The 12,697-nt window shown below is 41.8% G+C and overlaps 1 protein-coding gene across 3 annotated transcripts in view; it reads left to right on the top strand.

Annotated features, from left to right (window-relative positions):
- The window catches only part of FOCAD (focadhesin), a 325,702-nt gene that overhangs the window by 19,659 nt on the left and 293,346 nt on the right, over positions 1-12,697 (top strand). For all 3 annotated transcript variants that reach the window (XM_058695228.1, XM_058695227.1, XM_058695229.1), the window contains exon 2: positions 11,885-11,983. In XM_058695228.1, coding sequence (XP_058551211.1) covers positions 11,934-11,983 — 50 coding nt within the window. In that variant the 5' untranslated portion in view covers positions 11,885-11,933. The remainder of the gene's footprint in view (positions 1-11,884; positions 11,984-12,697) is intronic.

The following is a 12,697-nucleotide window of genomic DNA, read 5'->3' as shown; positions in this document are numbered from 1 at the left end:
ATTTTGAGACAGAGAGAGATGGAGCATGAGTAGAGGAGGGGCAGAGAGAGAGACAGGGACACAGAATCCGCAGCAGGCTCCAGGCTCTGAGCTGTCAGAGCAGAGCCTGATGCGGGGGGATTGAACCCATGAACCACGAGATCATGACCTGAGCTGAAGTCAGCTGCTCAACCAGCTGAGCCACCCAGGCGCCCCTGAGTGAATCTTTATTAAACAGGTACTTGTTATATGCTGGGGCCACAGTGGTCAAAAAGAGAGACCAGGTCCCTTCCTGCGAGAGTTTGCCATCCATCGCGGGGGTAGAAAGAGGCAGCGGAAATAAGTGAATGATGACCATTTGAGATTGTGATAAAGCTGTGAAGGAGGTTGCTTCCCAGTGCACTATTGTCTTTTTAAAGTTTTATTTACTCTCTGGGGCACCTGGGTGGCTCAGTTGGTTGGGTGTCCAACTCTTGGTTTCAGTTCAGGTCCTGATCTTGTGGTTTCGTGGGTTTTTGCCCCGCGTTGGGCTCTGTGTGGGTAGTGCGGAGCCTGCTTGGGATTCTCTTGCCCTCTCTCTCGGCTCCTTCCCCGCTCGCGCTGTGTCTCTCTCAAAATAAATAAATAATACTTCCAAAAAAATTTTTAAGGAATCTCTACACCGAGTGTGGGGCTCGAACTCATGACCTCAACTCAAAAGTTGTATGCTCTACTGACTGAGCCAGCCAGGTGCCCCCAGTGCCATATTTACTTTATTTCAGGGCTACATTGACTAGTTAACAGTGGGGAAATTTTCTATCTTCCTCTAAAATTCTTGTGCTTATTTGATCTTCAGCTTTCACCAGCACTAAGAATGCAGGTTAAAATAACTAAACTGTAACTATTGGATTCTACATGAATTTAGTAATTTGGCTTTCATGGAAAATAAGAACTGAGGTTGAATGGTCACTTTGCAGCAATCAAGAAAAATGTTGCTTTTTAACTTGTAATCAGTCTACACAATTCTTTTCAAGAGTAAGGGCTTTTATTTTGGTGTAAACTTTACCCGGGAGTCTAAATGGGAAAATTTTAATGGTTATGTTTCTCCTTAAAAATGGAAGAAGTTTTTGCATGGTTTAAAGGTAATTGCATCTATCTAGTTAAATTACATTGACCTGTTTCAATATTACTATTTCCATAAAGCATTGGTAAAATGGCTAACAAAGGAATCTTTTCAAAAACATTTTTTTAAACAGTTTTATTTATTTTGGGGAGAGAGAGACAGAGCATGAGTAGAGGAGGGGCAGAGAGAGAGGGAGGGAGAGGGAGACAGAATCTTAAGCAGCTCCTGAGCTGTCAGCACAGAGCCCCATGTGGGGCTCGAACCCACAAACTGCGAGATCATGATCTGAACCGAAGTCGGACGCTTAACCGACTGAGCCACCCAGGTGCCCCCAGCTAACAAAGGAATCTTTTATCATTTCTCAAATTTTCCTAGTTTGTTGCTCACTGCATCACACCTGTTAATGATGGATTTGTAATTTGGTTTCAGAAAGTCCTATCTTTGTTTCTAAAGCATGTGTTAGTATCTGAATAAATATTTTGGTGACTATTCAAAATTGCAAAAACACATGGTCTTGTGAAAAAAATTAGAAAATAGGAACAGGCAAAACCAAAAATCCCCCATAAGGTATATTTTCCAGGCATTTCCACATCCACCTGTGCTCAGACAATCTGGATTTGAATTTCAGCTTACTTTACGATCTTGAAAAAAACCGATCTAACTTTTCTGTGCCTCGGTTTCTTCATCTGCAAAATGAGTACTTATCTCATAGGGTTATTGGAGGGTTAAATGAGTTAATATAGGTGAAGTGCATAGAATATTGCTTGGCCCTTAGTAAGAACCCCCTATGTGAGGTTTTAAAAATGTTTTTTTTTTTTTTTTAAAGAAACCGCAGAAATTTAATTCTCACAGTTCCGGAGGCTGGCCGTCTGAGATTAGGATGCCGGCATGGTGGGACCTTCTTCTTGGGTCATAGGCAGCAACTTCTCTCTGTGTCCTTATATGGTGGAAGACCTAAAAAACTTGTTATTATGGAAGTTTTCAAACATACCCAAAAATAGAATAGTATTATGAACTCAAATGTACTCCTCTATTATGAGCATTTAGATAGACATTCTTGTTTTAATCTATCCCTCTCCCCCTTCCCCCAGGGTAAGTGGAATATTTTATAGGAAATCCTTAATGTCCTATCATTACCCCCTCAATACTTCAGCTTATACTATATTAATATTTGCTGAGAAGTAAATTATTTTAGGGAACCAGTGCACAGAATTAGGGTCATTTATTTCAAGTTTTATTTATTTAAGTGATCTCGACACCCAACATGGGCTCAAACTCAGGATCCTGAAATCAAGAGTCTCCTGCTTTTCTGACTGAGCCGGCCAGGCACCCCACAGAGTCATTTTTGAGGGGAGGAAATACAAGTAAAATACTTATAAAATATATTCTGTGGTGCTTTACCAAATTCTAGTTAACTGAATAATATTTGAAGTAAAATGATAAGAGTGAATATTTTAGCTGTTCAGATTAGACCTTTATTTGGAAGATCTTTAAAATGATTGGGTATCAGTTTTTATTATAAATATACTGTAAAGATGATTTTGTATCAACATGAAATATTTATCTCAAAAACGCACTGAGCAATTTGAGTATTCTTTTGGTGGAGCAAAAAATTTCAACATTGTAATAGAAAAAATCATCTCGTAAAAGAGCTAATTTGAAGACTTTGAAGGCTTAGATTGGATACTGTAAAAATTCTAGGTAAGTATATCTTTAGATTTTTTACATTTGATCTTAGCCAAAAGGCTGAGAAGCCTTTAGATTAAATTTTTTTAAATGTTTATTTATTGTTTTTGAGAGAGAGAGAGAAAAGAGTGTGAGTGGGGGAGGGGCAGAGAGAGAGAGAGGGAGACACAGAGTTGGAAGCAGGCTCGAGGCTCTGAGCTGTCAGCACAGAACCCGACGTGGGGCTCGAACTTGCAGACTGTGAGATGACCTGAGCCGAAGTCGATGCTTAACTAACTGAGCCACCCAGGGGCCCCAAGCCTTTAGATTTAAAAAAAAAATCTTTAGGTTTTTTAAAAATAACTTTTTAATCTTTATTCTCTTATATATTTGGCACATAAATGCCTACACAGATATGACACTTAAAAAAAAAAGATTACTCAGGAATAATTAGGGAAAATGTAACAGAATCAGGCATTCTTCAAGGAAGTGGTTTTGTGTTTTACTTTAATGCCTGGTTCTCCTGGACAGCAATCAGTTCTAACTTGGAATTTCCTGCCTTTGGTCTTATTTTAGACTCTCACTTCAAAATCTGTGAGTAAGTAGCATGTGATATAAACGGAGAAAGAACTAAATTGTAAAGGCAGGGATTTGATTGCAGTTTGATGTATTTTCGTAAATTGTAACCGGTGAGATCATCAGAAGCCGTAGCCACCTACATTTGCTCGGCACTTGAATTACAGACCCTGAAATTCCTGGGGCCTCGTACAGCCATGACCGGAATGTGCCGGTCATGCCTCGTGGTACTGATGGTCCAGGGATGCACTGAGCCACAAAGGGAGCACCCGCCCTCCCTTCTCACCTGAATCGCCAGCCTGATCAGCCTTTTTGGCAAGTTGCTTAACCTCTTTGACGTTCAGTTTCTTCATTTCTCTGGGGAAAAAGAAGTAAGGAAGGGAGCTGGTCTCAGGTCTACCGTGTTATTAAGGAAGTACGACCTACTGTAACAAAGAGATCCCCAAATGCGATGGTTCAAACAAAGTAGAAGATTCTTTCTTTCTCATGTAATAGTTGGAGTTTCAGGTATATAGTTCCACTCTGTGCTGTCATTTAGGGATCTGGGTTATTTCCATCCTGTTTGTTTCTATTTTTTTTAAGTTTATTTATTTTGAGAGAGAGAGAGAGAGAGAGAGGCAATGAGAGATGGTGAGGGAGAGAATCCCAAGCAGGCTCCTCACTGTCAGCCCAGAGCCCGATGTGGGGCTTGAACTCACGAACCATGAGATCGTGACCTGAGCTGAAATCAAGAGTTGGATGCTGAACTGACTGAGCCACGCAGGTGCTCTGTCCTGTTGATATGAGGCGGCAGGTGGCAGTTGGATTTCAAAGCTTTTGAAGCAAGAGCTGAAGCTAGGGTTGACTCTCTAGGAAGTATCAGGGTTTAATACTGGGTGACAAAATACAGTCCCAAGGCCAGATTCTAGACAGCATGTGTAAAAGCAGTTAGGGACCAACAAGTGGTAGATGAGAAGCTATGCAGGCAATAGACCTCAATAGTGGATAGCAAAGCAAGGTGTGTGGGTGAAAAGTACAGTTTTTTTTTTCTTCCTTCTTTAAAAAGCAGGGCAAAACAATTAGGAGGGATTGGAGTATACCCCTGAGCCACAGTCTTGACCAACTTGTAAGAGCGGCTCAAATATATTGATGGTGCCATCAGCTTTTGTCTATGCTGTTAAGAGTAACAAAAAATCGTCACATATATGGTTTAAATCCCCAGGGTGACAGTTCTGTAGCTTCATTTGAGGGAGAAAGAAACAATACATACATAACTGAGAGTTGGAATGGTCGCTAAAGACTTGGAAAGTCCTCCTAGATTTTGCGTCTCTGAAGCACAGGGTCCCTTTAATGTGAACGAAGTACATATTTTTATCAGTCTGCTAACGTAAACTGGCTTCAGGAGTGTACTTTCAGTAACCCTGATTTGACCTACATTGCCGCCGTGAGTCCTTCCCATAAAGGAATTTGGTAGTGAAGAGTGCTCAAAGTTGTCTTTCTCTGTGATCATCAGATCCCTCCAGCCCCCGCATCCCGTTCCCAACCACCCTACATAATCCCTCTGCCGGATTCCCGTAGCAAGTGTGAATATGATTAGATCTTTCATTTTCCAGATTGCGCATACCATTTGAAGTTGGACGCTCAACACCTTTGGCTCCAGGTGCCGAGCTGTCAGCGCAGAGCCCGATGTAGGGCTCACACGTAAACTCACGAACCGTGAGATCATGACCCGAGCCACAGTTGGGTGTTCAACCGACCCAGGTGCCCCTATAGATATATTTTCTTGGAAGTCTTCTGGTGCTGCTGGAACACCGTGGCAGATCAGGTGATAATTGCTTAAGTTAAGCAGATGCTTTGATTCACTTGGAACTTGAACTTATTAAAAATTCACTTTCTGATTTAGATTTAGGGCCAAAAGGCACAATGACAGGTTGGAGATAAATCTTTTTTTTTTTTCAATTTTTTTTTTTTTCAACATTTATTTATTTTTGGGACAGAGAGAGACAGAGCATGAACGGGGGAGGGGCAGAGAGAGAGGGAGACACAGAATCGGAAACAGGCTCCAGGCTCTGAGCCATCAGCCCAGAGCCCGACGCGGGGCTCGAACTCACAGACTGCGAGATCGTGACCTGGCTGAAGTCGGACGCCCAACCGACTGCACCACCCAGGCGCCCCTGGAGATAAATCTTTTAAAAGCAAACACTTTTTTTGGCACATGTGGTTTATGGAGCATATCGTGAGTGGTTTCCTTTTAGTAAAGAGTGTCCCGGTAAGACGTAATGTATAAATTGTTTTCCTTAACGTATTAAATGCCCAAGGGAAGTTGAGATTAAAAGTAGGACCCAAGCTAGACTACCAGTGCTAAAGCAAGCATTATGTACTCCTGTTTTTGAAATTCCCTAAGAGGATATGATGTTCTGATACCCGGAAAGGCCACATGGTTGTGATTAACCTTGAAATCCAAGTCTCTGGCAGATGAAAGACACTTGGAGCTTGCAGCCCAAGGAGAGCAAATCAAGGATGATATCAAATCATAATGCAGCTTGGGTAGTGGTTTTTAGAATGGCTGGCAGCTGTTTATTAGGAAGGATCCAGTTGCCATAGATTTTAAAAATGTGTTCATTCTTTGGCGTGTCACACGAGTGTTAGGGCTTCTTTTGTAAACTTTAGCTCTTCGTCATCTGTACTTAGGTAATCTTGATGAAACGGCCCTCTTTTACTCTGTCGGCCTGCCTCCTGGACACAGAGTCATTCTTTCTGTAAGGGTTGGCTTTTTCACTGCGTAAGAAGCTATTAGCCTTACCAGCCACTCATCGGTCCCCAAAGCATTTTGGAATTTCACCATTCGGGGCCTGGATCAGAGAGGGTAACCACACATTTTCTTCTAGTTAGCTCTATGGCTGTTGACACGTGGGTAAGTCTATTCTGTGATACGTTTCGAAGCATCTGCTGCTCTGGAGAGTCTAAGGTGTACTTTCTACCGAGTTGGAGCGTCAGAAAACTGTACTTGGATTCCATTAGCTGGGGCTGTTTTGCTGAATCACATGGTATGTTATCCCGATGGTTTTATCCAGGGTTTTCTTTAAGAAAGAAGTAATATAAAATTCCCTTTAGCTTATGTTATTGGCAGTGTTGCTTATTATATCACTCTGTAATCCCCAGATAAAGCCTCATCTGACAAATTTCCTTGAGGTTAGAAGTATGAAAAAGATTGTTTTCTTTGATAAAAGGTACTTTTCTGCCCATCTTTTACACAATGAAAGGTGTGTAAGTTACCTTATTTGTATATTTACTTGTGCCTGGGAGCACAGGGCCAAATCTGAATGTCAATTTTAGCAATTGTGTCAGTAAATTTTATAAATTCATTAAAAAAATTGTCATTGTTTAAGCCAGGAGTCAGCAAACTGTGGCCCACTGTCCTGTTTTTGTAAATGAAATTTTATCATAGCACAGCTCTGGTCGATATGGCTGCTTTCAGGCTACAGTGGCAGATTTGAGTAGTTGCTATCTGACCCTTATATTTATTTATCTTTATAAGGTTTTCTTTATTTTTGGGAGTGAGAGTGTGAGTGGAGGAGGGACAGGGAGAGAGGGAGACAGAAGGTCTGAACTGGGCTCTGCGCTGACAGCGACAGGCCTGATGTGGGGTTTGAACTCACAAACCGTGAGATCGTGAACTGAGCTGATGCTGGACGCTCAACCAACTCGGCCATGCAGGCGCCCCACTACCTGACCCTTTAGAAAAGAATATTTCCAATCCTAATGCAATTAGTCACATGATGGTGTTCGTCAGCCCAAATACAGCAAGAGTATAAAACAAGGTGACTATTATAAGATGTGGCTACTGGGGAAAGGCTTGACAGAAAAAGATGTGCTATGAAAGAAATTTCATCTTTAAATAGAGGGAACATATAGAGGAGGGTATTTTATGCAGGCAAGAACAGCGTAAGGAAAATTCCTTAGGAATGAGCACGTGGGACTAATTTGAGAAGTGTTGTGGCCAGATCGGAATCAGACAACAGTGAGATTGAAGGTGACCAGGAGAAATGGTTGATGGAGGTCCTCAAAGCTCAGAATCCGGGGGCGCCTGGGTGGCGCAGTCGGTTAAGCGTCCGACTTCAGCCAGGTCACGATCTCGCGGTCCGTGAGTTCGAGCCCCGCGTCAGGCTCTGGGCTGATGGCTCGGAGCCTGGAGCCTGTTTCTGATTCTGTGTCTCCCTCTCTCTCTGCCCCTCCCCCATTCATGCTCTGTCTCTCTCTGTCCCAAAAATAAATTAAAAAACAAACAAACAAACAAAAAACAAACAAACAAAAAAAGCTCAGAATCCGAATTTGCATTGAGTCTGACAGGCCAGTGAGACCCCCCGCTCTGAATTCTTCGCAGGGAAATGTTGTGATGGAAATCACGTCGTAGGACAGTGAATCTGACAGCAGCGGAAGGGATGCGATCGTGCGTGGAGATCCCAAGACCAAGCAGTTAGTGAAGGAAGCCTAGCGTGAGGAACTGAGGCGAGGAGGGTAGAAATGGGGAGGAGAGGCAGGCTGTGAGGTGCTGGGAGGGAGGAAACTGACTCTGATTGAGTGGATGTAGAGGATGGTGGCAAAGAAACTCGTGAGAGGGAAACTGAGAAACGTGGGACCGAAATGGTAAACTTTTTTTTTTCAACGTTTATTTATTTTTGAGAGAGAGAGAGAGAGAGAGAGAGAGTGAGCGAGCAGGGAGGGGCAGAGAGAGGAGACAGAGGATCCGAGGCGGGCTCCGTGCTGACAGCAGAGAGCCTGATGCGGGGCTTGAACTCACAAACCATGAGATCATGACCTGAGCCACAATCAGATGCTCAACCATCTAAGCCACGAAGGCACCTCATGATAAATGTTTTTGTGAGTAAAACATGTACTTTCTTTTTGAGCTCTCTAGTCTCTAGCTTGCTTGCTTGCTTTATTTATTTATTTATTTTAATTTTTTTTTCTTTTTAAACTTTATTTTTGAGAGAGAGAGAGAGAGAGAGAGAGAGAAAGTGGGGGAGCAACAGAGAGAGAAGGAGACACAGGATCCAAAGCAGGCTCCAGGCTCTGAGCTGTCAGCACAGAGCTCGACGCAGGGCTCGAACTCATGATCCGTGAGTTCGTGACCTGAGCCAAAGTTGGACACTCAACCAACTGAGCCACCCAGGTGCCCGTCTCTGGCTTTATTATTATTATTATTATTATTTTTTGTTATTTTATTTTATTTATTTTTTATTTTTTTCCCAGTTGCTATCTTTGTAAGAGAAGGCAGGGAAGTATTTAGCTACATGACTGGGCTCTGGGAGTTTCCAGGAAGGAAGAGAGCACAAGGAGCTTGGGAGCAGGAAGATGGGACGCAGGAAGTACAGCGGACAGAGGAGCAGGAGTCCGTGGAGCAGAGTTTCCCAGTGTTTATCCCAGGAAAGAAAGGCTGGCTGTATAGATTGTTAATGGATATTTCTAGAAAAAAAGGGTGCCATGATCAGATAAGTTTGGTAAGCTCTGGGTGAAGCAAAGTTTATCAGACTTCTTGCTTTAGAAATTCGGAGATTCTATAATTAATGTGTATCATCATTTATATCTTCAACTAAGATCTGTCTCTCCAGTTACAGATTCATGTATCCAACTTTCTACCCACCATCTCCATTTGTATATCTGTTAGACACCTGAAACTTACCTGTTCAGAATGAAACTCCTAGTCTTTGCCCACAAAACTTGTTTCCCTATGTCAGTTGATGGCGACTCCATCTTTTCCTTTAGTAAAAAGAAAAATGCCATGGTAAGTGATGTATACATTTTTTGCCCTAAATTTTGCTTTTTTGTTCTTTTGAGAGAGGGAGAGGGTGCAAGTGAGTGAGGAGCAGAGAGAGAGAGCGAGAGGAGAGAGAGAATCCCATGAAGGGTAAAGAGTGGGGGAGAGAGAGAGAGAGAGAGCGAGCATGCAAATGAGCGAGGGTCAAAGAAAGAGAGAGAATGGGGCTCACCCAAAGCAGGGCTCGTGCTCACCCGATGCGGGGCTCGAACTCACCAACCGTGAGATCATGACGTGAGCCGAAGTCCGATGCTTAATGATTGAGCCACCCAGGCGCCCTAAATTGTTTGGTTTAATGTATAAAATGCCCAAGGAAATGGAGATTAAAATTAAAGGTGCTCAGATCAAAAACTTTGGAGTCCTCTCTGAACCTTTCCTCTATATTCTCATCCAATCATTAGCCACAGCCACATTGCTCTCCCTTCAATTATATCTCGAATCTGAGCATTTCTTATTTTAAGTGATTCTGTTAAAATCTAACCACTTTTTCCCTGTAGTAGCTTCCTGTTTCACTCAGGATAGATACATCTGTCCTACTGGTGATCTACCAGACCTCTTATGATCTGTCTTCTCATTGGCTTTCTGATTTCCTATTCTCTTCTGCCGTCATCCACTCCTGACCCCTTTCTTTGCTCTTTCTAGACCGAACCTTAAGCACTTTATGGGCTTTGGGCTTTTGCATTCACTGTTTACTGTGCCTGTGACACTCTTCCCCCAGACATCTGTATGGGTTACTCACTGAATGTCAGACTCTCTAGATGAGACTGGCCCTGACTACCATATTTATTTTTTATTTTTTTAATTAAAAAAAATTTTTTTAATGTTATTTATTTTTGAAGGAGAGAAAGACAGAGCATGAGCAGGGGAGGGGCAGAGAGAGAGACACACAGAATCCAAAGCAGGCTCCAGGCTCCGAGCTGTCAGCACAGAGCCGGACGTGGGGCTCGGGCTCCTTAACCCTGAGATCATGACCTGAGCTGAAGTCGGAGGCTTAACCCGCTGAACCACCCAGGTGCTCCTCTGACTGCCGTATTTAAAATAGAAAGTATTTCTGTAATATTCTAAGCTCCATGAGTATAGGGATTTTTGTCTGTTTTGTTTCCCATGGTCACCAAAGCACCCAGAACAGTGCCTGACACCAAATAGACAGTCACCTAATAAGTACTTGTTACATGAGTGAATGAAAATCCAAGGTGGGAATATATATGTTCCTTACAAAATCTTTTCAAAGTTTATTTATTTGGAGAGAGAGGGAGAGTTCGTACAGGTCGGGGAGAGGCAGGGAGAGGGAGAGAGAATCCCAGGCGGGCTCCCCACCGTCAGCTCAGAGCCCAACATGGGGCCCGATCTCATGAACCTGTGAGATCACAACCTGAGCTGAAACCGAGTCAGATGCTTAACCCCTCACTTAAACGCCCAAGCCAGGCACCCCTACAAAATCCTTTTTTTTTTTTTTTACCCTCTTGCCATACCCTGTGTTTCTCAGGGACACACTTTGGGGAATTCTGTTCTGATATCTTACAGAATTCAAACGAGCAGAAAATTCCAAGAAAGAGGAGACAGACACATCTGGAAGTTGAAGAAATTTTGAGCTGAGTGAAACTAATGGATAGATTTTGATAGGGGGCATAATTTGCAGTCTGAGAATAAGCTGTTTCAGTGCTGTGAAATGTCTAATTCAAGGGAGTTAAGTTGGACCTAGATGTTGAAGAAGAAGGCTAGGATAAATGATCCCTTCAGAGAATTTAGCTTTGGAAAAAGGGGACGAAAGTAGTTATAGCCACGGGTTCAACACAAGGCGCCGACGTTTGTGAGACCAGCAGAGCTTGGTTTGATGGCCTGTTATTTTTGTAAGGTAATCTGGAGTACCTGCATTAAAATTTTTTTTAAATTTTTAATTATTATTTTTAGTTATATTGTAATAAATAGGTGAGCTAAAGCAATTTATTTTTCAAAGTAGTGTAATTTGGTGGGTTTAGTGCTGCATGGACTGGATAAATTGAGATCCTTAGGAAATCCTGTCAATAGTTTCACCACCTTGCCCTCCTGCATCTTTTTTTGTATGCTTGAAAACTATTTTGTCTTTTTCTTTTCTCTCCTCTCCTCTCCTCTCCTCTCCCTTCTTTCCTTTTTTCCTTTTTTCTTTCTTTCTTTTTTTTTGACAGCCCAGTAGGAATGAGAGGTGTGATGTAAATATTAAAAGTTGGTGCTAATTGCTTGCTCTTTTAGCAGACGAGCAGTCTGTTTCATTGTGTGAGTTTCTGGGTCATTTCTATACTTCCTGCGAAAAGCTCACTTAGGCATTACACTTGTCACTAGCGGTTGGATTAGTGCTTAAATGAAAGCTTGTGGTACAGTTTAAACAGTTTTGGGGAAGTTCGAGTCTTTCTCCCTTGGAAGTTTTGATCCATGAAAGAGTTTCTATTTCAAACATGTGGTTGAACTTTTAAAGTCACGTTATTTGGGCTCGAGCTTTTGGAGTTTTTGTTTGTTTGTGTGTTTGTTTCCATAGTGCGAATTAATCTGTTTCAGGATTAGCTTTAATGGGAAAAACCAAGAGCTGTTGAGCATTATTGTTTACTTATCAATCGTGGCATTTGTGGACTGAAGTTGTTGGTATGATTGTATGGCAACAATTACTCTGCAGAGCCCTATGCTTTATTTCCATTGTTGTCTTTGAAACGAATTGCTTTCATGTTATGTGAGGAGTAATTGCTTTGAACTCCTTTTCTGGACTAACAAGTATTCTTTTGTTTTGATTACAGAGTCTGCATGTATACCTGTAAGAGAATCTGAGAGAATAAAAAATGTCAGATGATATCAGGAAAAGGTTTGAATTTCCAAATTCTCTTATCCAATCACAGGTAATTTTTATTTATTTAATTATTTTTGCTTCATGGTAACAACTGAACCTTGCTGGTGGATTGTTGATAGAACTTTATCTTTTTAACATTAAATATTTTACTCCATATGTGGGGATAATTATTATTTTATTAACTTTTATGTAAGTTAATTTGAAAATTTATATTGAGGGGCACCTGGCTGACTCCGTTGGTGGAGCACGTGACTCTTGATCTCGGGGTCACGAGTTCAGAACCCACGTTGGATGTAGAGATTACGTTAAAAAAAGAAAATGAGGGGGCACCTGGGTGGTTCAGTCGGTTGAGTGTCCGACTTCGGTTCAGGTCATGATCTTGCAGTTTGTGGGTACAAGCCCCGCTTTGGGCTCTGTGCTGACAGCTTGGAGCCTGGAGCCTGCTTTGGCTTCTGTGTCTCTCTCTTTCTGCCCTTCCCCCACTCACACTCCGTCTGTCTCTCTCTCTCTTTCTCTCTTGCTCTCAAAAATAAACATTAAAAAAATAAAATAATGGAATAAAATAAAAATTTGCGTGTGATGTAGGAGGGTAAATATTTGAAACTGACCAATCTCAGCTTCTATTTATTTCATACTTTTCTTATTAGACCTAATAAAACTTGGATTAACTAGGAGGCCCCTGAATCTGTATTATTTATTTATTTATTTATTTATTTATTTATTTATTTATTTTAGTCTATAATTAATTTTTGGGAAGGGAAGC

This window comes from Neofelis nebulosa, chromosome 12 (genome assembly GCF_028018385.1).
Source record: "Neofelis nebulosa isolate mNeoNeb1 chromosome 12, mNeoNeb1.pri, whole genome shotgun sequence".
Classification (NCBI taxonomy): Eukaryota; Metazoa; Chordata; class Mammalia; order Carnivora; family Felidae; genus Neofelis; species Neofelis nebulosa.
This window is presented reverse-complemented; position numbering and strand designations above follow the sequence as displayed.